General features: G+C 33.4%; 1 protein-coding gene across 1 annotated transcript in view; it reads left to right on the top strand.

Moving 5' to 3' along the window:
* Nucleotides 1-21,775, top strand: part of LOC136033077 (uncharacterized) — a 35,760-nt gene that overhangs the window by 6,220 nt on the left and 7,765 nt on the right. The window contains exons 2-3 of the mRNA XM_065713677.1: nucleotides 2,014-2,152; nucleotides 11,270-11,478. Coding sequence (XP_065569749.1) covers nucleotides 2,014-2,152; nucleotides 11,270-11,478 — 348 coding nt within the window. The remainder of the gene's footprint in view (nucleotides 1-2,013; nucleotides 2,153-11,269; nucleotides 11,479-21,775) is intronic.

Genomic DNA, 21,775 nt, shown 5'->3' with positions numbered 1-21,775 from the left:
TTTCTAATTTTTATAAATGATATATGTAGAGCTTTTAATATGATTTCGTATGATCTTGACATTGGATGTGATGGGGAAAAAGTAATTGTTTCCAGCTTTGCGGATGACACTCATATAACTGTGACTGCACAAACAGGAATTCAGCTGTTGAGTCGTATTAGTTCTTGTCTGGAGTTTGTACAAAAGTGGATGAAGCTTAATAAGTTAAATTTGAATTATAGTAAATCTTGCTTTTTATTGCATGGTAGGTGCTCAAATTATTACCCTTGGATAGACAGACTTAATATTGCTGAAATGAGTATTTTAAGAATAAATTGTACAAAATATCTAGGAGTTTTGATTGACGAATGTCTCAGTTTTAGGAAACATATAGATTATATTAGTCTTAAACTCGCTAGGAATGTTGGGATTTTAAGAAAATTGAAGTATATTTTCCCAGGAGATATTTTAAGAACACTGTATTATTCCTTAATTCATCCTTATCTGCTATGTTGTTGTAATGTTTGGGTAGTACATTTCCTTCTCATCTCTATCATATTCGAGTTTTGCAGAATAAAGCGCTTCGAGTGTTATGTGGGGTAGGTTTTAAAGACTCGGTACAAAAGAGGTATATAGATTGCAAAATATTGCCTTTAGCATGACTTATTACTTTTTATCGAAGCCTGTTTATATATAAATATTTTCAAAATTGTTTACCAATATGTTTTAAAAGTATGTTTGAATTAGGAAGTGATATTCATACACATTCTACAAGACAGTCCGATATAATTCGTCGTCCGCTTGCTATTATCCGTAGATCTCAATTTTCTATTCGGCATCTAGGACCCCATGCATGGAATTGTTTACCTACGACTTTGAGAAACATGGATAATTTTCCTGAATTTCGACGGAAATTAAAGCCATTTTGCCTTAATATTTATGGTTTTGATAATTGAGTGAAGCTCAAATGGAGCCAAGATGTTGGTTTTGTTTTAGGCGATACTGGTCAAGTGGTTTTAGTTTCTGTTTGTTTTGTCTTTTTTGAAGTGTAATTCCGTACCGATTGAAATGCGGGGTAATTGAATTTTTTCTTCTTCTTCTTTTCTTTTCTTTTTTCTTTTCCTTTTCTTTTCTTTTTATTTTCTTCTTATTTTTCGTATTGTTTTTATTTGTATGTGTATTGGGGTTATAAGCCATAACAAGCTTTGCTTCGGGCCATTTGCTTGTTTTGATTTGTTATTTATATTAATAAACCCATCTTTCTCTCTTAAATGGCCCGCTTCTTGTTCCAATAAAAATAATTCTGTTTGTTGAATTAGTAATTTTTAATAATATTTATATTTTGCACGAATTAAAGTTTTCAGTCGTCCACCTATCGTGGCTATGACCATTGAACGTAAGGTAGTTAAAAAACAGTATTATTTGACATTTTCGGTAAATGTGAAATTGCTAAATTGAGCTCACTGAATCACTTGGTCGAATTCTTTTTCCAAACTATTTAGTTTTACGCTCAAGATAAATTGATGTGTCCGCCTGTTCCGAAATTGATCTTTATTGCTAATTACTTTACTGTTTTTTTTCTCACTTGTCGAAATAGTTAGAAAATAAAAGTTTTAATCTTAACATAATTTTTTCATGTTTGAATGACTATGGACCATTTGTCGTGTAAATCTAGGTTCATCATTAAATGTAGCAGTACGTAAAATTCGCTTCAATTTTTTTTCGGTCTCCTGTAAAATTTAAGCGTGTTTTCAGTTGCCACAGCCAAATCTACTCATCACAACATGTTAGTATGATAACTGCAAACTGTGTTTCGAAACAATCGAGGTCAACAATGTCTCAGAGACATTGTTTACCTTTTTATCTTGAAACTTGTAATCTTGTTATCTGTTACCTTAAGACCTGTTTACTATAGATCAGGGATTTAGAAAAGCCTGGCTACTACCATTATAAGCTTAAGGACACACTTGAAATACACCTAAAATTAGAAGGTTTGGCCAATTTCACATCAATCTAACGAACCTAAATTTGTAGGTTCGAAATAGACTCGTTCAGCCTCAAGATACAACAACTGTGTCGCGAAAGTTTCAAGAAAAAGTCCAAAAAGGTCCGAAAAGTTTATTAAAAAGTCCAAAAGGTGCAACGAGAACAAGTGGAATGCTCCCAACTTCAGGTATTTACTGTTTCTTGTATTCTTACTATATACCTTAGAATAAATTAGGACAATACAGATAACACCCAAGCAATATGAGATAATCAACAGTGGTGTTGAAAACTAGAGAATTGTGAAGGTGGATGTTGACTTCATTCATAATTAAATAAAAAACAAGTTTTTTCAGCTGAAAGTAAGGAGAACGAAGAGGAATTATTAGGTATATAAGGGGGTCACCCACTCCTCAATACCTTGCTCTTTGCACTGAAGTTTGAATTTGGTCCCCATTCTTTACGAATGACTTCTGAATCTCAAAGGGTGTTTAATTAGAATTAAAATCTCTTTTAAAAGTGCAAGAAAATTAGCTTAAAGAGCTAGGTACTGAGGAGGGGGTTACCCAGTCATAAACGTAATAATTTGTATTCATTTTAACTTTTAAAGTTGCTTCTCACTTTCAGTTGAAAATTTTTTTATTCAATTTCTTATCGTTTTTTTAAATAATGCAGGGAAATCTGGATCTCACTTCATGGAGAATTACCTTCTCCCTTGAAAAACTTCTCCATGGGAATATCCTCCCAATTAAACCCCCTTCACTGGAAAAATAGCACTGAAAATGTCTGCATACTTCCCAATAACCAATGTAACCAAATACCTTTATATAAATTAAATTAAAAACAAGTTTGTTTTAACTAAAAGTAGGGAAAAAATACCCCCATAAGGATTTTAAACGCAACCACAGGGGGTTTACAATTGGAGCTACTAAATCCTCAAGAAGTTATTACGCACACCTGGTTCTTGCGTAAGACTATAGTGCACCTTTAACAGTATATTAAACCTGTATGTTACGTAATAGGGTTTGTTTACTTTTGCTTGTTACATAATAGAGTGTTTTTCTTTGAACGTTTACAAAACATGTGAAGATCAGGGGCTTCGTTACTTCAGGAAATCTTTGGTTGTAACAGGTTTTGGGTTCTATATAATACGGAGTATTTTTTTCTTTAAAAAATACCTAGCCAGGTTTCTTAAAAAACGAAAGCTGGGAAAAAACCTTCAGGGCCAGCTACTGGTGGACGTTTCATACGCCAGCTCTTAGAGAGCAATTCCACTAGGCCCCTAGCAACCTTATCCACCAGGAGGCCTGACTTAACCTAACCGAAGGCTCTAACCTAACCTAGCAATCTCTTCCATCGGGAGCCGTAGTAGTCAATTCCAATGAGGGCCCTGAAAACCAATTCCAACTAGGGGCCCTAACAGTCAATTTCAACGGGGGACTCTAGTATCTAATTTCACCGGGCCCTTAACCTAACCGCACGGGACCTCCAGCATCCAATTTCACTGGGAGGGCGCATACCAACCAATTCCAAAATAGTCCCTAGCAATCAATTCCACAGAGAGTAATTACAGTCAATTCCAAGGAGGGAAGAGCTAGCATCCGATTATACAAGGGCCCTGGCACCCCATTTCACTGAACTCCATAGCAACCAGTTCCGACGGGGCCCAAGCATTCAATTCTAACAGGGGGGCCCAAGGAGTCAATTCCAATTGGAGATCCTAGCAACCAATTCTAGTGAGGGACCCTAGCAAGCAATCTCACTGGGGGGTCCTAATAGTCAATTCCAACGGGGGATCCCAGCAACCAATTCCAACGGGGCCCTAACATCCAATTCCGCTGAGGGCCCCCTGGCAATCAATTGTACCGACAAGACATTTTAAAATATTTTTCTAAGACATTTTTCAATATTCCTGTAGTTGTTGTGCAATAGGAGGATGTTTACTTATGTTGAGGATGACGCATTCTCACGTAACCTGTTTATTCAGGGCCCGTGGGGAATCCCTACTTGTAATTATGGAGGAAACACGCATAGGGTGTTACGTAATGACAATGGACACGTGGGTTGTTACATGATACTTTAAGAATTTTCTTCTTTCAACGTGTTTTTCTTTTTTTTCTTGGGGAACCTTTATAATCTAAAGATTTTTGTTCTCATTAGGAGTAAAAAGGGATTTCCGATCAATTGAACGTTGCGCTGGACAGCTCGACAATGGAAGCCTTTCTAAGATAATTATTTGGGTAATAATTCCTACGTTATAACCTATTGCATGTAAGGAGAATCCCCAGTCCCGCTTACTAGAGTGATTAAACGGATCGCATACTTCCAACCCTTTCCACATGAGAGCACAAGCATTCCAATGATATTGATATTTGCTCTATTAGATGAACCTACCAGTTACAGCGTATTTAATTTTCTAACGTGACATACACCGGTTAATTTAGCTATTGAATCAGTGGGATGTTGCATAGCATTGGCTTTAGATATTTCATTGCATAAATGATTACGCATTGTTGATTCATCTTGAAACAAGAAATATAAATGATACAGACTTTTGTACATACAATTTTATTAGTAAAAAACGTCAAAAAATCATGAAATCAAAGAAAAAGCAATTAAAGCTCAACAAACAAAAAAACGTAAAGAATCCTGATATAGGATGAAATATAAGCAAAATGAACTTTGAATTAGAGAAATTAGGGAACCCTAGCAGGCAATTTCTGGGCGTGGAAGGTTGTTATTAGAGGTAAATTTAAGCCATATTAAGAGATATTTCTGAGAGGTCTTAATAAAAACGCATCGCTTCTATTGCTCTATTAGACGCACCCGCATGAAAAAAGAGACATATTTTTGCAGTCGGCTCTTTCTGGGAAGTTTTAATGAAAATTCTACGTTTCTTTGAGCCAAGCCTATGCATATTAAATCCACTGTGAATATAGATGGCTGGTCTACTCTAGCAACCAATTCAAGAGGGTTGGTAATAGACGTAAATTAAAAAAAAATATATAAAGCTATATTTCTGAAAGATCTTAATGAAATTGCCTCGTTTCTATTGCTCTATTAGACACACCTGCAAAAAATATATATATTTTTGCATTCGGTTATTTCTGAGAGGTATTAATGAAAATGTCGCGTTTCTTTGAGACAAGGCTATTCATATTCATACCACCGTAACAATATGTGGCTGTCCCAATCTAGCAAGTAATTTCAGTGGGGAGGGTTGTTATTAGAAGTAAATTTAAGTTTTATTAAGACGTACTTCGGAGAGGTGATAATGAAAATGTATCATTTCTATTGTTCTATTAGACGCACCTGCAAGGAAAAAGAGACGCATTTTTGGATTCGGTTATGTCTGAGAGGTTTCAAAGAAAATTTCACGTTTCTCTGATGCAAGACTAAGACTATTCACGCCACTGTGGCAAACTATGGATGGCTTACGACACCCTCTGGCACCCTTCATCATTCCTAAAACTTTTTCAGATATTTCCCTGAAAAAAAGGCTTTAAATCCATTGAATGTGTTTTTGCATCCCACCCTCAACGTGAAACATCATGTCAATTCACGCCACTGTACCAGACTACGGATGCCACACGGCACCCCCGGTACGGGTAACCATTCCTAGAGCATTTTCCAGGCGTTTTCTTGTTACAAATCATGTTTTAAATCTATTGAATCATGTTTTCGCATGCCATGGATGGCCCTCTGATACCCTTTAGTATCCTTCATCCTTCCTAAGACATATTATAGGTATATGCTTTTTAAAAATCATTCTTTAAATTCGTTGGATTTTGTTTTCACAAGTCACCCTCACCCTGATACATCTTGTCAATTTACGCCACTTTCCATCCTTATGGATGGAACGAGGCACTCTCTGGCAACCTTAATCGTTCCTAAGACATTTTCCAGGTATTATCTTGTTAAAAAATCATGCTTCGAATCCATTGGTTCGTGTTTTTCACCATCTTCAGATTGATACACTGTGTCAATCTTTGTCATTGTGCCGCACTGTGACACCCTCTGGGGCAGATTATCCCGCCTAAGGTTTTTTTCTAACCTTTTTCCCACAAAAAAATCTTTATAAACTGAAAATGACCATTGCTTTTATTTGAACTTTGGAAACTTGCCATTTCATTGTTAGATGGCAATGCTCCATGGCAATTCCCAGTTTGTGAATCTCAATGGCTAGCATTTGGCACATTATGGCGTGCATTGTCACACCTAAAGTATTTTCAGACATTTTCCAACAAAATAACCGTTTACACTAGAAACAATAATTAAAGATAAATTAAATTAAAGTAAAGTAAAATTCCCAATAGTGTTTCTTCTGATGACTCCTTGCAATAGACACTAGCATGAAATATAATGTCTGGCTAATGGCACCTTCTGACATGCATTATCACAACTAAAGTGTTTTCAGACATTTTCCTACAGAAATAACCGTTTACACTAGAATCGATTGTTTAAACCTAATGAAAAATTCCGAATACTATTTCTTCTGATGACTCCAAGCAATTGACGCCATTATGGCACACAATGGCTGGCATATGATACCTTCTGGCGTGCATTATCACCCTTAAACCATTTTAAGACATATTAAATATAAAGATTTATGCATTTTACAAGTTCTATTTTTATTAATAAACTTAACTTAATTTTCATGTTGATTTTTCTTCGTGAAACTAGTTGTAAGTTGAATGTATGTATAAATTTGTTGTATGCTGATTTTTTTTTTCTTCGTGAAAATTAATGTATCTTGATTTTTGTAAAAAATGATGCCTGTTGGTTTTTGCTTGTAAAACTTGTTGCATGTTGTTTCATTTTTCATGAAACATAACGAATGTCGATTTTATCTTCGTAAAACTTATTGTATGTGAATTTTTTCGTCTTCAAACTTTTTGTTTGTTAATATTTTCTTCGTGACACTTGTTGTATTTTTAGTTAATCTTCATGAAATCTATTTTATGTTGATATATTCTTCGTGAAAATTGTTGCATGTTGATTTTTTTCTTTGTGAAACTAGTTGTATGTTGATTTTGTTTGTGAAACATGTGGTATGTTGATTTTTTTTCGTGAAACCTGTTGTATGTTAGTTTTTTTCTCGCAAAACTTGTTGTACTTTTAGTTTTTCTCAGAGAAACTTGTTATACGTTGACTTTTTCTTTCGGGAAACTTAATTTATCTTGTTTTTTTTTGTCGTGAAAAATCTTGAATATTTTTTTTTGTTCGTGAAACTTATTTCATGCTGATTTATTGTTCGTGAAACATAAAGTATGTTGAATTTTCTTCATGAAATTTGTTGTATGTTAATCTTACTTTTCAAAAAACCTGTTATGTTTTTTATTTCTTCTTTATGAAACATGTTTTGCATTGGTTTTTTCTTCAGGAAAATTGTTGCATGTTGATTTTTTTACTTTGAAACTTGTGGTATTTTGAATTGTTTTCTTCGTAAAACTTGTTGTATTTTGATTTTGTTTTCTTCATGAAAATTATTGTATCTTACTTTTATCTTTATGAAAATTACAATACGTTAATTTTTTCTTCGTTGAACTTGTTGCATTTTGATTTTCTTTTTCTTTGAGAAACTGGTGGTATGTTAATTTTTTTGCTTCGTGAAATGTATTGTATCTTGATTTTTTTGTCGTGAAACATGTTGCATGTTTTTTGATCGTGAAATTTCTTGCATGCTGAGTTTTTGCTCGTGAAGTATAATGTATGCTGATTTTTCCCCTTCTTGAAATGCAATGTATCTTGATTTTTTCTCCATGAAATTTTGTGTATATTTATTTGTTCTTCGTTAGGCATGTTCCTTGTTGAATTTTTGGTTCCTAAGACTTGTTGCACGTGGATTATTCATTCAAAAAACTTAATATATGTTGATTTACGTTTTCTTGAAACTTATTATATTTTCATTTCATCGTCTTGAAACTTATTTCATGTTGATTTTTTATTTCGTGAAACGTGTGCGTTGATTTTCTTGCACGTGAAACCGGTTTCGTTCCTGGAACTAGCTGCGCACTGATTTTTTGTTTGCAAAAACTGTTGTATGTTGTTTTTTTCTTCGTGAAACTTAATTTATCTTGATATTTTTTTCCTTCGTGAAAATGATGCCTGTTCGTTTTCGCTTTTGAAACTTGTTAAATGCTGCTTCATTGTTCGTGAAACATAATGTATGTCGATTTTTTCTTCGTGAAAATTATTGTATGTTAATTTTTTCTTCGTGAAACCTGTTGTGTTTTTATCTTATTTTCATTAAAGCTGTTTTATATTGATTTTTTCTGTGTGAAACTCGTTGCATCTTGATTTTTTTCTTCGTGGAACTTGTCATACGTTGTTTTCTTCTTTCGTGAAACTGAATTTATCGTAATATTTTTCTTTATGAAACACGCTGCATGTTGACTTTTCGTTCGTGAAACTTGTTGCATGCTAATTTATTGTTCGTGTAACCTAATGTATGTTGGCTTTTCATCGTGAAACTTGTTGTAGGTTGATTTTTCTTGGTGAAGCTTCTTGTATGTTAATCTTGTTATTCGAAAAACCTTTTGTGTTTTTAGTTTTTCTTCATGAAACTTGCTGTGGATCGATTTATTCTACACGAAACTTGTTGCATGTTGATTTTTGACTTTGAAACTAGTTGTATGTTGATTTTTTTTTCGTGAAATTTCTTATGTTAGTTTTATCTTTATCAAAATTATTGTAAATTAATTTTCTTGGTGAAACTTGGTGAATGTTGGTTTTCTCTTTCTTCGTGAAGCTGGTTGTATGTTGATTTTTGCTTGTGAAATTTGTTGTGTATCGATTTTTTTTTCTTGAAATGTAGTGTTTCCTGATTATTTGTCGTGAAACATGCTGCATTTTTTCTCGTGAAATTTCATGCATGTTGAGTTTTTGCTCGTGAAGCATAATGTATGCTTTTTTTCCTTCTTGAAACGTAATGTATCTTGATTTTTTCTCCATGAAGCTTGTTTTATATTTATTTTTCTTCGTGAAATTTATTGTATCCTGATTTTTGTTTTTTTGGCTTTTCCAGAAACTTTTTTATGATGATTTTTTCCTTCATAAAACTTGTTACACATTAATTTTTGTGGGCGTCCAAACTTTTTTTGTTTTTTTTTTATTTTTGTTTTTTCTTTATGAAACATATTGTATGCCAATTTTTTCTTCGTGAAACTTGTTTAATACTTATTTATTCTTTAGTGAAACTCTATGTATCTTGATACTTTTCTTCTTTTAACTTGTTATATGTTGGTTTTTATTCGTGAAACATAATGCATGCTGAATATTTTTCGTGAAACTTGTTGAATTTGGATTGTTCCTTCGAGAAATTTCATGTATCTTTTTTTGAGTCTTCGAGAAACTTGTTATATTTTTATTTCTTCTTCGTGAAACTTGCTGCATGTTGATTTCTCTCTTCGTGAAACTTCTACGCCTTTTTCTTCATGCTATTAGGTTAGGTTAGCCTGAACGACCTAACCTAGTAGCATTTAAGAAAAAGACGTATAAGTTTCATGAAGAGAAAAATTATGACACATTATAAGAATTATGTGTAACCTTTAGACAAAAATTAAGACACATAGACAAAATTATTTTGGGAAAAAAGGCCGTAGGACGTTGCAAAGTTGCCCTCCAATCTTTTTGGTCACTTAAAAAAGCCACTAGAAATTTTAAGTTACATGCGAATGAGCCTTCTCCCCATATTTTAGGATCACTGGGTCGACACGATCACCCTGGGAAAAAAACAAAGAAACACGGGTCTATGATCTTTCTTATGGCAAAATTACAAAACTCAGCGTTTTTCCAGATAGGAGGTTAAAACCAATTTAGTATAGGTCTCTGATATGCTGAATCTGAAGGTGTGATTCTCATTAAGATTATGTGACTTTTAAGGGTTTTTCCCCTTTTTTTCAAAAATAAGGCAAATTTTCTCAGGATATTAACTTTTGATAGGTAAGACTAAACTTAACGATACCTATATATTTAAAACCAACAGAGAAATCTGATTCTTTTGATGCATCTATTGGTATCAAAATTCCGTTTTTGGAATTTTGGTTATTATTAAGCTAGGTCGCTCCAATGGCTATCTCAAAGTTATCATCGGGTGAAATTGGGGAAAAATGAGCCTGGGAGGGGGGCTAGCTACCGTCCAATATTTTTGGTCACTTAAAAATGAACACTAGAACCTTTATTTTCGATCAAATGAGTCCTCTCTCAATATTCTACAGTTACTATTTTGATACGATCACCCATGCGACGAAAAAAACCAAACAAATAAACACGGATCTTTCTTCTGACAAAAAAAGGGAAATTTTCACACTTTTGTACATAAGAATTTGGAATCTTTACAGTTGGGTTCTCAGATGTGTTGAATCTGATAGTGTGATTTTCATTAAGATCATTTGATTTTTAGGGGTGTTTCCCCCTTTTTCAAAATTGGACAAGTTTTTTCAGGCTCGTAACTGTCGATGTGTACCTTTAAATTTGATGAATTTTACATATTTAAAAAAAACATCAAAATTTTATTTTTCTTATGTATGTATTGTCATCAAGTTTGTTAGTGTTTCAGTTACTATTAAGCCGCATCACTTATTACTTACAGTTTGATAATCCGAACTGTTTGATGACCAGTTGTCACGATGACCATGAGTAAATCCTACTCATCATCCACAATGTCTCTGTTGCATTACCATCCTTGGCTTGACTATTTTTTAACCTTTTTAATCAGGGTTCTTTTTTCTTTTTTTTAAATTTGTTTATTTTAAGCATTGTTTTTTAAGCAATAACACTGTTTTAGACTTTGTTCGTTCAATGTCTTGAAACAGTAAATTGTGACGTGTATTTTCAACTGTGTTTCGTTCTACAAATTTTCATCACAAACGTATATAAATATACTCAATTTCTTTGAATTAATGTGTGTGCTATGGTTTTTGCTGGAATTCAATATTATTTTTTTTATCTAAGGCTAATGATAATCCTGTACTATTTTAATAAAACTAGCATCGAGAGTGTCAACAGTACCTTGTGCGACTAACTAGATACAAAATTACTATTTAACTATAAACCGTATGGTTCTGTTAGATATTTATAATTTGTATTGAAAAATCGAAAACTAGCCTTACCAGTTTTATACTTTATGTTGCCCTGCCATTTCCGTCTCAGCGTCCTGGAGCTCTGTTCAGCACTTGATTATCATTTAATCCGCATCTTTAAAATTCCAGAGCAGGAAAATATTTACTATTTGACGTCGCATTTAATAATAGTAATTTCTAGTTTAAAACTTTAAAGACTCGGAATAGAATACGGTATTTTCTAGGAAAGGATTTTGAGCAACTTGTAAACTACGATTCCGACGAAGATAAAAGAAAAGAGGGATTTAGAATAGAAGATTTAGGACTACGTAGCAGAGATGGGAAAGGAGATGAAGGCATTAAAAGTGATCAGACTTTTTCCATGGAAACATTTCATGCTACTTTACGACATACTGAGAGGGAATTCGATAATGTTTTGAGAAAAGCAGATAAGGTGACGTAAAAATCTTATGAAGTAAATGTTCAGAAATGATTGAGTCAGCGGTTACAGATTCTGTCAAATTTAAGTCAGACTAATTTAATATCAAAATAATTCAATAATCTCAGGTCACAGAATCCTTATTTTTAAAAAATTTAATAATGCTAGAACCAAGGCATGATGAAAACTAATTCCCCTCAAAAAATGTTCAACCTGCAAATAAAACTGACCCCCCCCCAGATAAACCCACCGCAAAGCCTTCGTTTGTCACAAAAATCTTTGAAGAGTTACAATAATAACTTTCTTATTTTGTTCTTTTTGGATATATTCTACATATTACTTGAGCAAAAGAAAGTTATAATAATAGAAAAGTTTATTTGTTTTTTTCTTTTTATTAAATAATGATGATTAGTTTCTCTTAAATGATTATTGTTTTTTATTATTCTCCTTTTTGAGAATAAAGAGATTTCTTTTTTTAGTGTACGGGACATGACGGGCCTCCATTTGGAAAAGATTTAAAATTTTAAGAAAGTCCACCGTGAAAAGGGTGGGAGGACCTCCTTTATTAAGGGAAAGGCAATTTCTTTTTCTTTTTTTGTCACTGTTGTAGCATACGGTTGATTGAATTTTTCTCCGGTTGGGCTGCTGTTTAATCTTTTCAAAAAGGAGGATAGGTGAGTGTAGGTGACGTCTAAGGCTTAAAGTAAATTTTTTGTTAAAGATGTTGTCACTGAGAGGAGTAGAAGTGGGTTTTATTTACTCAAAAATATTATTTAAAAAAAAATATGTTGAACAAAATAGCAAATCCTCCCTGATACAAAAAAAAATATAAATATCCCATAATAAAAATTGTAACATTAAAACCCAAACCTTGAAATCAATCAAAATAGAAAAAAAATAAGAAGAGCCATTCCCTTAAATGAAAGCAAAAAAAGCAACTAAAATTACCATAGACAGAAGTGGAAACATTTGGATTTAGATTTTGCAGCATTACTAAAATATTAAAGTATAACCGCCAAGGTTTGATTATTGATTAAGGCACAAATACCTTGTCCGACTCATTCCTGAAGCTAGCCTTGATATTGTAGTCCCTTATTGACGGCTTCTTACCTAGGCTGGTGAGTTTTCACCGATGTCTAGTGCCTTTCCCACTTTGGCATCCTACATCTTAGGTAAGACTAACCTCTTGTTTTTTAAGAATTCTCTTGCTAGGCTAGTCCATTTGCTTGCTCACTAAGGTCAGCCACAGTAACATCCAAATTCAGGCAAAATTAGTTATTTTTCTGAAATGTTCAATTCTGGAACGCAGCCTGTAGTGAGCTGCTTATCTTGTAACTAACAGATAGATCACACTGGGTTATTCAAGCAAATAAAGAAATATTATTTTTTTTGTCAATATTCCTAAAACACAGACTATCTTAAAAGAAAATATAAGTTGAACAACAGAATTGCAACATGTGCCGTATTTTGTTGATACGTTGCATTTTTTCGTCACAAATTTGTATTTTTCTTTTGTCAGTCCTCGATTGTACAAGTTTTTGACCCAGTGGCAGCGCTTCTCTGAATGGTCCAACTTTCATTTTTATTACCTTTTTTTTTACATAAAATTCTTCTTAGCTAATAAATAAGTTTTAAGGCCGCTGGTTTCATATAATGATGAAACCCAAGTTACAGCGAATTACTAAAACACGAGAATTTTTTAGACAGTGAAATAAAAAATCACAAAAAGCCAAAATTCAGCTAAATTTTCAGCAAAATTTTTCGCTAAGCCGTCATCGGTGTGAAAAGTAAGTACAGTAAAAAAAAAAACAGTAAAAGGTACAGTAAAGTAAGTAAAAGTCCAGTCTCAATAAAAAAGAGATAAAATAACGTGTTGCCAAGGCTGCTAATACCCTACTTGGTTTTGATTTATTTGACCTTTTTGGAGGTTTTATTCCTTTTTAATATGCTAAGATTCTCTTCAAATAAATCCATAATAATTTAAGGCTCATAAAAATGTTAAAGACAGCATTAACAGAAACAAGCTCAATGCCCTGCTAAGATGTCTTCAATGAAACAGATTGAAAATCTTTGCATAACTCTCAGCATTTCAAACAGGAAGCGACGTGTCGAACATTTGTGAAATAGACACTTACTGTGTTTACACTATATTGTGAACTTACCCTCAGATTTTAATTATCAATCTCAGGCAACTTAAACAGAAATAAAAACAGTTGAACTATACATTATGACGGGTAATTGCCCAGCTTCATGTCTCCTTTTCCATAGAGTTAAACATTAATATAAAGTTCATAATTAAATAGAGCGTTACGCACATCTCTGCAGTGGGAGGGGGTGCAGTAAATAGGAAAAGAAGGTTTCTGAAGATTAAATATTATAAGTATCCGCAAAATGAGTACGAATGAATTCGTACGACTTTATTTTCGTACGAATGAAGCACTCAGGTGTTTCTTTAAAAGGTAACCTTTTCCAAAAAAATTGAGTTGTTTTTAGTATCATTACTACATATATGCCATAAGTTTCTTTTCCTGTTGGATTACATTTGTCAGAGTAAAAACAAAGAAAGAAAAAATTATAATCGCGTGTCCATAACTCAACGTTTAATCGAGTTACCATATTGCGTTAAATAAATTATGTGTCATAGTCAAAATTTTTATTAATATAAACCCACCCCACCGATGTTGGGAACGTTCAAAAAATGTCTCTAATTAATTTAAAGTTAGCTTCAATTTAATCAATCAATTTCATTATTTAATTTAAATTCCCTTTTCGTTTTGGAAATAAAGTTGATTCTCTCCTTAACTGCGCACCATCTACCGTATGAATTAAAACTTCACTGAAAGCTTTAGAATATGTGGTAGAACAGTAAGAATTTATTTTACCTTTTCCTATGAGCTTGCACACAGTTTAAAGCTCCTGCAAAGTTTTCTGCTTTTCAATCTTTTTCATTCTTTTATCTATTATCCACTCGACTTGTTCACACTTTTCTTGGGGTGGCAGACAAATGCATTGGTACTGCGCAGCTACTGCGATACTTCACATTGCATTGGCGAACTAAATATAGTCACCTTTTTTTCGTCGAACGTCCTCTTAAATTATAAGTTATTGCAGTGTGTCAAAGAGATTGTACTTTGTGTGCTGACTGAAAAATAAACAATCCATATTCCTTGTTGCCCAGTTGCTTGCTGATCGACAATCAGTCTTGTCGGTGACACAGCTACATTGCAACTTTCCAAATTAGACCTATTTCCCCTAATACACTATCAACGTGAATAGGAAACAGTTTCTGTCCTTAAGCAGTCAAGTTTGTTTTTATCCAATAAATGAATATTTATTTTATCCTTATGCACTATTTAGAATTTATTATTTGAAATAACTATTTTATAGGTATACAAAGTAGTTATATAATTTTACCTTTACATTCTTTGGAAATTCTTCACGAATTTCACTTTAGTTCATGTATAAGAGCTAGAATCGACTCGTCGCTTAGGTCCATTTATCTTTTAATTAGTGAGAACTTAACTTAGACTCGGAAAATACATGAAAGAAAATTATACATCTACATTATCCATAAATGTAAAATCAGTTGATGACGAAATTTTTTTTTTTACCGTGAAAAGGATTTCTTCACAACGAGATTCCTATCTTAAAATACAAGGTAAGTATATCCAAAGAATCACAATTTTTCCTATACGACAAAAACAGCCCTTTAGATTATTGTTTACTCTTGTTTTTAAATAACAGTTACAGCCGTGCAGAGAAAATCCTGTATGGAAGTTACAACAGTTGAAATTCGTCACTGATTAATTCACGAAAATTGCATATTGCACTATTTTTTCGGTGCAAACCTACAGAGTTACATGTAGCCTAGTGTCTTTTCAAATGTTGTAAAAAAAGGAAGAAAAAAAGACAAATAATTATTACGTTCCGTGGAGTTCATTAACCAATCCCATAGGTAACAATAATTTGAAGAGTAGATTTTCCGTTCATTAATTAAGGATATGACAACTGCCTGTTGGAAGAAGGGTTTTTGTCTAGCCAGAACAGAAAATCTCTCGCCGAGTGCGATGGTGTATAACACAGTCATGTTTCAGACAAGTCAATGTTTCTAAATAACCATACCAAGTTTTTTTTTGTTTAGAAAATAATTAACAGAAATACCTTTTTGGAGAAAAATTAAAATAAAATTGTTTTTCTAGGTATTAAAAATGTGGTAGTTAAATAATAACAACTGTTATCAACCATTAGTATGAATCATATTTTTCTAGCACATTAAAAATAGTAAAAACGAATAGTGACGACAATTCAAACAGAAGATTCCTCACTGGCTTTGACTGTTTTGTGTCATCTGGTGGTGTCAATATTAAAATTCGGGTTGTTTCAGTTATTTCCTCAAATTTGTTTAAAGTGTATTTTAGCTCGGCCGTAGTTAGATTGGTTTCTAAAAAAGTATCTAGTACTTTAAATGCAAAAAAGAATTCCTAATTTTTCGGAAATATCCTTGTGATTTTGTATGGTTAGGTGCAATATAATTGCCTCAACTGTGCTTAACACTTAAAGGAAGATTAAAAGTTGATTTGGTAAACTTCGTTTCTGAAAGGGCAGAATTTTACTCTTTACTTTAGTTTTTATTCTTGCTATGGGAAGAGTCACACAGTGACAACCAACCTTTTCAGAAAAGTGCAAAACTTCGTATAGTTGTAGGTAGGGGCTTGAAACCTCCACTGAATAGGCTTCAAATATGATGAATCTGGTGATATGGTTGAAAATTATGATTAGAATTAAGCGATAAATTTATGCTATTAAATTTTGACCGTTACTTCAAAATGAATTTTACATATTTGAAATCAGTATAAAAACTATATTCTTTTGGTTAGTATATTATTATTGAAGTTCCTTTTATTTTGGTCGCTATTTAATTACACTTTGTTACCTTAACTCTTTTATCCATAGGTATATCCAACATTTGTTATTTTTATAACCCCTACGTATAGTTGCATAATAATTTTGTATTTTCCAGTTTTTCGATAAATACGTTATTCATTTCCAGAAATAAGATTTCCCATTCCTGTTTTAATTCAACTACTTTATGAATGCCAGCAAATTACCATCTCCAGAATAGATAACCCAATTGGAATTATATAAGCGTTAGAAATTTCTCTTAGAATTAGATCTGCTCTTAGTAATTCCAAAGGGATTTTCCTTCCTACCGTAATTGAATTGCCAGGATATTAAGGTCTTATTTCTATACAGTCATGAACAACAGGATTTTACAGAAGTCTCTCTCGGTTTATTTTTTTGTGAGTGTACTTTGATTGAAGTTAAAGAAAAAAAAGTTTTTACGCCATTGGGACGGACTATTGTCGTTAAATTTGTTTCGTGTAAAAAATTAAGTACATGTTTTTCAAAATCCATTAGTGCACAACGAGTGATTGCAAATCCTGTTGTTATTAACTCACTGCCTCACTAAGCGGTATAAGGCCAGCACAGAAACGCATGTTCCTCCTCCTTATCCATCTATTCAAAGCTCCACTCTTTACGTAAAAGTTTCAAGTTATGAAGATGTAGAGAGGAGGATAAATGCTGTTCAAATTGAACAGGAGGGGCTATTTTTCATTCTTCAGTGAAAATGTTAAAAAAAGAAATAAAATAAGTTTCTAATAAAAATAATCCGAAAAGGTATTTTCAAAATTTGGGAGGGGGTGAAATAATCTAGTGGAGAGGAGCAAATAACCACTTCCCCTAGTTAAGGACCTTTTTGTGAGGTTCTAGTTTCCTTTAAACCCTGTTCTTTGAATTCCTCACAGCACATTTGGTACCACCTGCTTTTTGTTTTGTCCCAGGCTGATGACCAAACCGCACAATATTTGGCTATCTTTTATTCGCGAAGCATGGCTTAGCCATCACAGCATTTCTTTAATTATGGGACTAGAAAGTGCGATCGAACCACTTTTTTCGGACAACCTATTATCTAATACAGTATACATACAGCTAAACACATGCTTAAAATTATCCTCAGGAAATTCCTCTGGGAAACATTTAACAAATTTTCCTCGGCTTATTGAAGTCTCCACTTTTCAGACTTGACCACTGCTGTTTCCCTGGCTTTCAGTATTACAATCTTAGTTCGCTGACTAATCTTCCTATTCTATCCAAACTTTTCTGGCTGATTTGGCGACAATAATATTAAATCTGATTTTGAAAACGAGTGAAAAAAATTGAAAACGGGTGGAAAATATGTCGATAAAGTGGTGAAAAAATTGAAAAGAGAATATAAGCCCAAAAAGAGATAGAGAAAATTTAAAATGGCATTGGTACATAAAGGCACATTTTCAGTTTATTTCAGTTGCCTAGAATATACTTGAGGAAGCAATTCTAAAACTAAAACAGTAGTAGATTTCACGAAAATCTATTTAGTACATAATTGGAATAAAAACAAAAATTCGTTTAATAACTCGCATAATTTATTTTAGGCATTTGGCTCAAGTTGTTTGTTTTATAATTCCCATGGATTGAATTGAAATAGTTGTAATTGTCATTCAACCTATCCATAAACAAGTAAAATCAAAATTACTTTTGTAAAGAGACACATTTTAATATTTGTCTTCTATAAGAAAAAACCTTCAAAATCATCAAAATTCTGAAATAACTGTATAGGAAAAATAAAAATTGGCTTCGTAAATACTGAAGCATAGATTAATCCCATTGCACCCATAGGGGCTATACCTGAAGTTGCTAGTCCCTCAAGACGTAGGTATTATTGGTCATTGTTTTATTTTGTACACCTGGTTGGTAAGTAAAACTTTAGGGGACGGTTTTTTCTTCAAGACGTTTTTTTCTTCAAGACATTTTCTTGGAGGTGTTTTTTTATTCCTCAAGATGATTTTTTTTTTATTACAGAAGTTCTTTTTTCACGAAATTTTCTTCGAGATGTTTTTATCCTCAAGATTTTTTTTTCTTCGAGATGTTATTTTTTCTTCTTCAATGCGTTTTTCTTCTTCGAGATGTTCCCTCAAGGAATTCCCCAAGCCTCTTACGCAAGACCTGTTTTGATTCAAGGAACTTTTATTATCCGTCCTCAAAGGTTTTTTGTCCGGTGTAGGAATTAAACGTAAGATCAGAGATTTCCAATGGAATGACGCCTTAGTCAATTGAACTAGCAAACAATTTTAATTATTATGTTGTTGGAAACAGATTCTATGTAATAGGCTTCTCGTCATAGAACCATAAAAACGTACTATGATTATTTGTGGAACTTGTCACCGATTATTTTTTAAAGCTATAGCGTAAGGTGAGTATTTAATTCTTAATTTTTATTTGATTACAAACGTAAGACCTATTCGAATTTCCTGTGAGGATATTCCATTGAAGCAAATGATGAAACCACTGGATGAAATAACAAGAAATGAATTACCGTCCATGAACGTTGAATGTTCTTGGCACGTGGCACTCTGTGCCTCTAGCATTGTATTTCAATCAAGAATACATTTTTGTCGCACACATTCATATTTTAAGCAAACGTAACTCATGTTGAAGCATGCATTTGATTACTTTCATCTCGTTTCGAGAAAAACAGAGTGTGAAGCATTGATTTACACATTTTCTTCTTTTTTCGAACGTCAATACAGTTAACACAACTGTGGCACTATGTAGCTGCCACGTGGCACGCTGAGGTACCCGTTGTCATCTCTGAAGCGATTTCAGACGTTTGAATATCCTGACAGGTGTTTTTATTTGAACAGTGGGAGTTTACCACTTCATTGTTAGATCATGATATTCCGAGGCAGTTCACGCCACCGTGGCACTTTCTGGCTGGCCCGTGGGACCCATTGGCAAACATCATAGTTCAGACATTGAAGTATTTCAAACATATAGTTTCTATATGTTTATACATATAGTTTGTATAATACTTCAAACATGAAGTATTTGGCAAACATATAGTTCAGACCTAAGGTATTTTCAGACATTTTCTTGTTAAAAATGATGTTTTCACTCCATTGGTTTGTGTTTTTGGATTAGTTTTCATTTTCAGAAGCCAGCCTCGTAATGATGGCTCATTGCAGGTCACACCACCGGGTCACTCGGTGACTAATCCGTAGCACCGTCTAGAACTTTTTATGGAGACAGCCCATTTTAACTTTTACTAAGCATCCCTGATTGTGTGGCACATATTTGAATCATTCAAACATGTTTCCTTGGTACTTTCTATAAATTTACTGCAAAATATCGAAATTTAGAGTCAGAAGTCCTACTAATAGTAATACCAAAGCGGAATTGCTGTGAATATTAGACTTTTTCCAGAAATAGCAATTTCCAATTCCACTTCCCCCACTTCTGGCCCCGGTTATAGCGGTTCCCCCGTGGTATTCTGTGGTTGGTCATCGACAGTAGCTAGTTTATGGTATTTGGGGGCCATTTTAACTGTGGACTTACTTGGTTTTTAGTGTTTTAGGTGATTATTTTCCATATCTTAAAATTTATTTCATATATTTAATATTTTACTTATTGTTCTAATTAAACGACCCTTGTGTTTCAAGAGTCGTTCTTAGAGAATTGGGACAAAATTAGGTAAAGAGCGAAATGTTGGGGAGGGTACAACCCCCCTCATATACGATATGTAATAATTTCTGTTCTTTTTAAGTTTTAATGTTGCTCCTTACTTTCAGTTGAAAAAACTTGTTTTTTGTTTAATTTCTGATTGTTTTTTAATAACGCTAGGATACCTGGCTCCAACTCCATGTGAAAACCCCCTCCTCACAGAAATATCCTATGGACAGTTCAGTTGTGGTGAAAGTTTACCCTGAACAATTGTCCGTAACATCTTCAGGCGTATAATTGAATCGGTAAAGAGAAAGCAAGGAATTTTTGCATAGGAATTCTAGCAAATTCATCCAGTGTAAAATTTCTCCTGAAAAGTTCACCCTCTGGAAACTTTCGTCTCCATGTAAAGTTTTCCCTGTGCAAAATCCTCCCAGCAGAAAATTCGTCCTCCCTCGCCCCTCGAAAAATGTATGCATACTTCCCAATAACAAATACTGTACGTTAACAATGGGCAAATATTATAACTTAAATATCTTTCCCCAGGGACTATAGGGGGTCATTTTGTCTCCAAAGACATGGTTATTTGGCCTTTCAACTATGCTAAACAAAAAAGCTATCTCAAAATTTTGATCGTGAGATTTTGGGAAAAAGGTGGAGTGGGAGGGGGTCTAGATACCCTCCAATTTTTTATCACTTAAAAAGGGACCTAGAACTCTTAGTTTCAGTTAGAATGAGCCCTCTACCAAGGATCTAGTTCCACTGGGTCGGTACGATGACCCCTGGGAATAAATAAAATAAGCACGCATCCTAATCTATCTTCTGGTCAAAAATTAGAAAATACCACATATTTGCAGATATGAGCTTGAATTCTCTACTGTAGGGTTTTTGATACGCTGAATCTGATAGTTTGATTTTCATTAAAATTCTACGACTTCAAGGGGGTGATTCCCCCTTTTCTCGAAAATCAGACAAATTTTCTCAGGCTCGCAGCTTTCGATGAACCAGACTGAATTTAATGAAAATTATATATTTGGAATCAGCATAATAAGCCAATTCTTTTGATATGTCTATCAATATCCGTTTTTTAGGGTTTTGGTTACTACAGAGTGGGTCCCTCCTTACTTACAGGTCATTACCACGAACTGTATGTTTCCCGTCAAAATCCGAACAGAGATCATCGAAATATTAGTTGTTTTTTCTGCGTTACCAAAAGTATTGTATTCATAAAACTTTACAGTTTCATAAAATGTGGTTAAACAAATAGAAAAAGATTTTTAACTAAGGTAAGGAACAAGTTTAAAACTTAAAGCAAAAAATTAATTTTCTAATTATAGCTTAAATTCCTGGTTAATTGATTTTAAAATCTGTAAAATCAATAAATTTACTTTGATTAGTACTGTCCTACGTTTAAATTTACAATTTCAATATTGGATAAAATTTGAATATACTTAAAAAATGGGCAATGAATAGTAATTTTGGTAGGAAGTCCTTGTTATTATTACCACTAAAGAATTTCGGTTGAATGAAAAGGAGTATTATTGTTCAGAGGCGCCATTTGGGGGGGGGAGTGCAGGGGCGGGCAAATTCCCACCCCTGATTTTCCAGGGGGCCCAAGCTTCCACCGCAAAGGGCCCTTTGTCGGTCATAATAATTACGCTATTTGCTATTAACCATTGTAAACTTTGAAAGTAGGTTGGATACATAATTAAGTTCTCAAGTTCTGTCAAATGACCGTATCCTAGATAATTATGATAATATTATAGATTTTGAA

The sequence above is a fragment of the Artemia franciscana genome, chromosome 11 (assembly GCF_032884065.1).
Source record: "Artemia franciscana chromosome 11, ASM3288406v1, whole genome shotgun sequence".
In the NCBI taxonomy this organism is placed as follows: domain Eukaryota; kingdom Metazoa; phylum Arthropoda; class Branchiopoda; order Anostraca; family Artemiidae; genus Artemia; species Artemia franciscana.
This window is presented reverse-complemented; position numbering and strand designations above follow the sequence as displayed.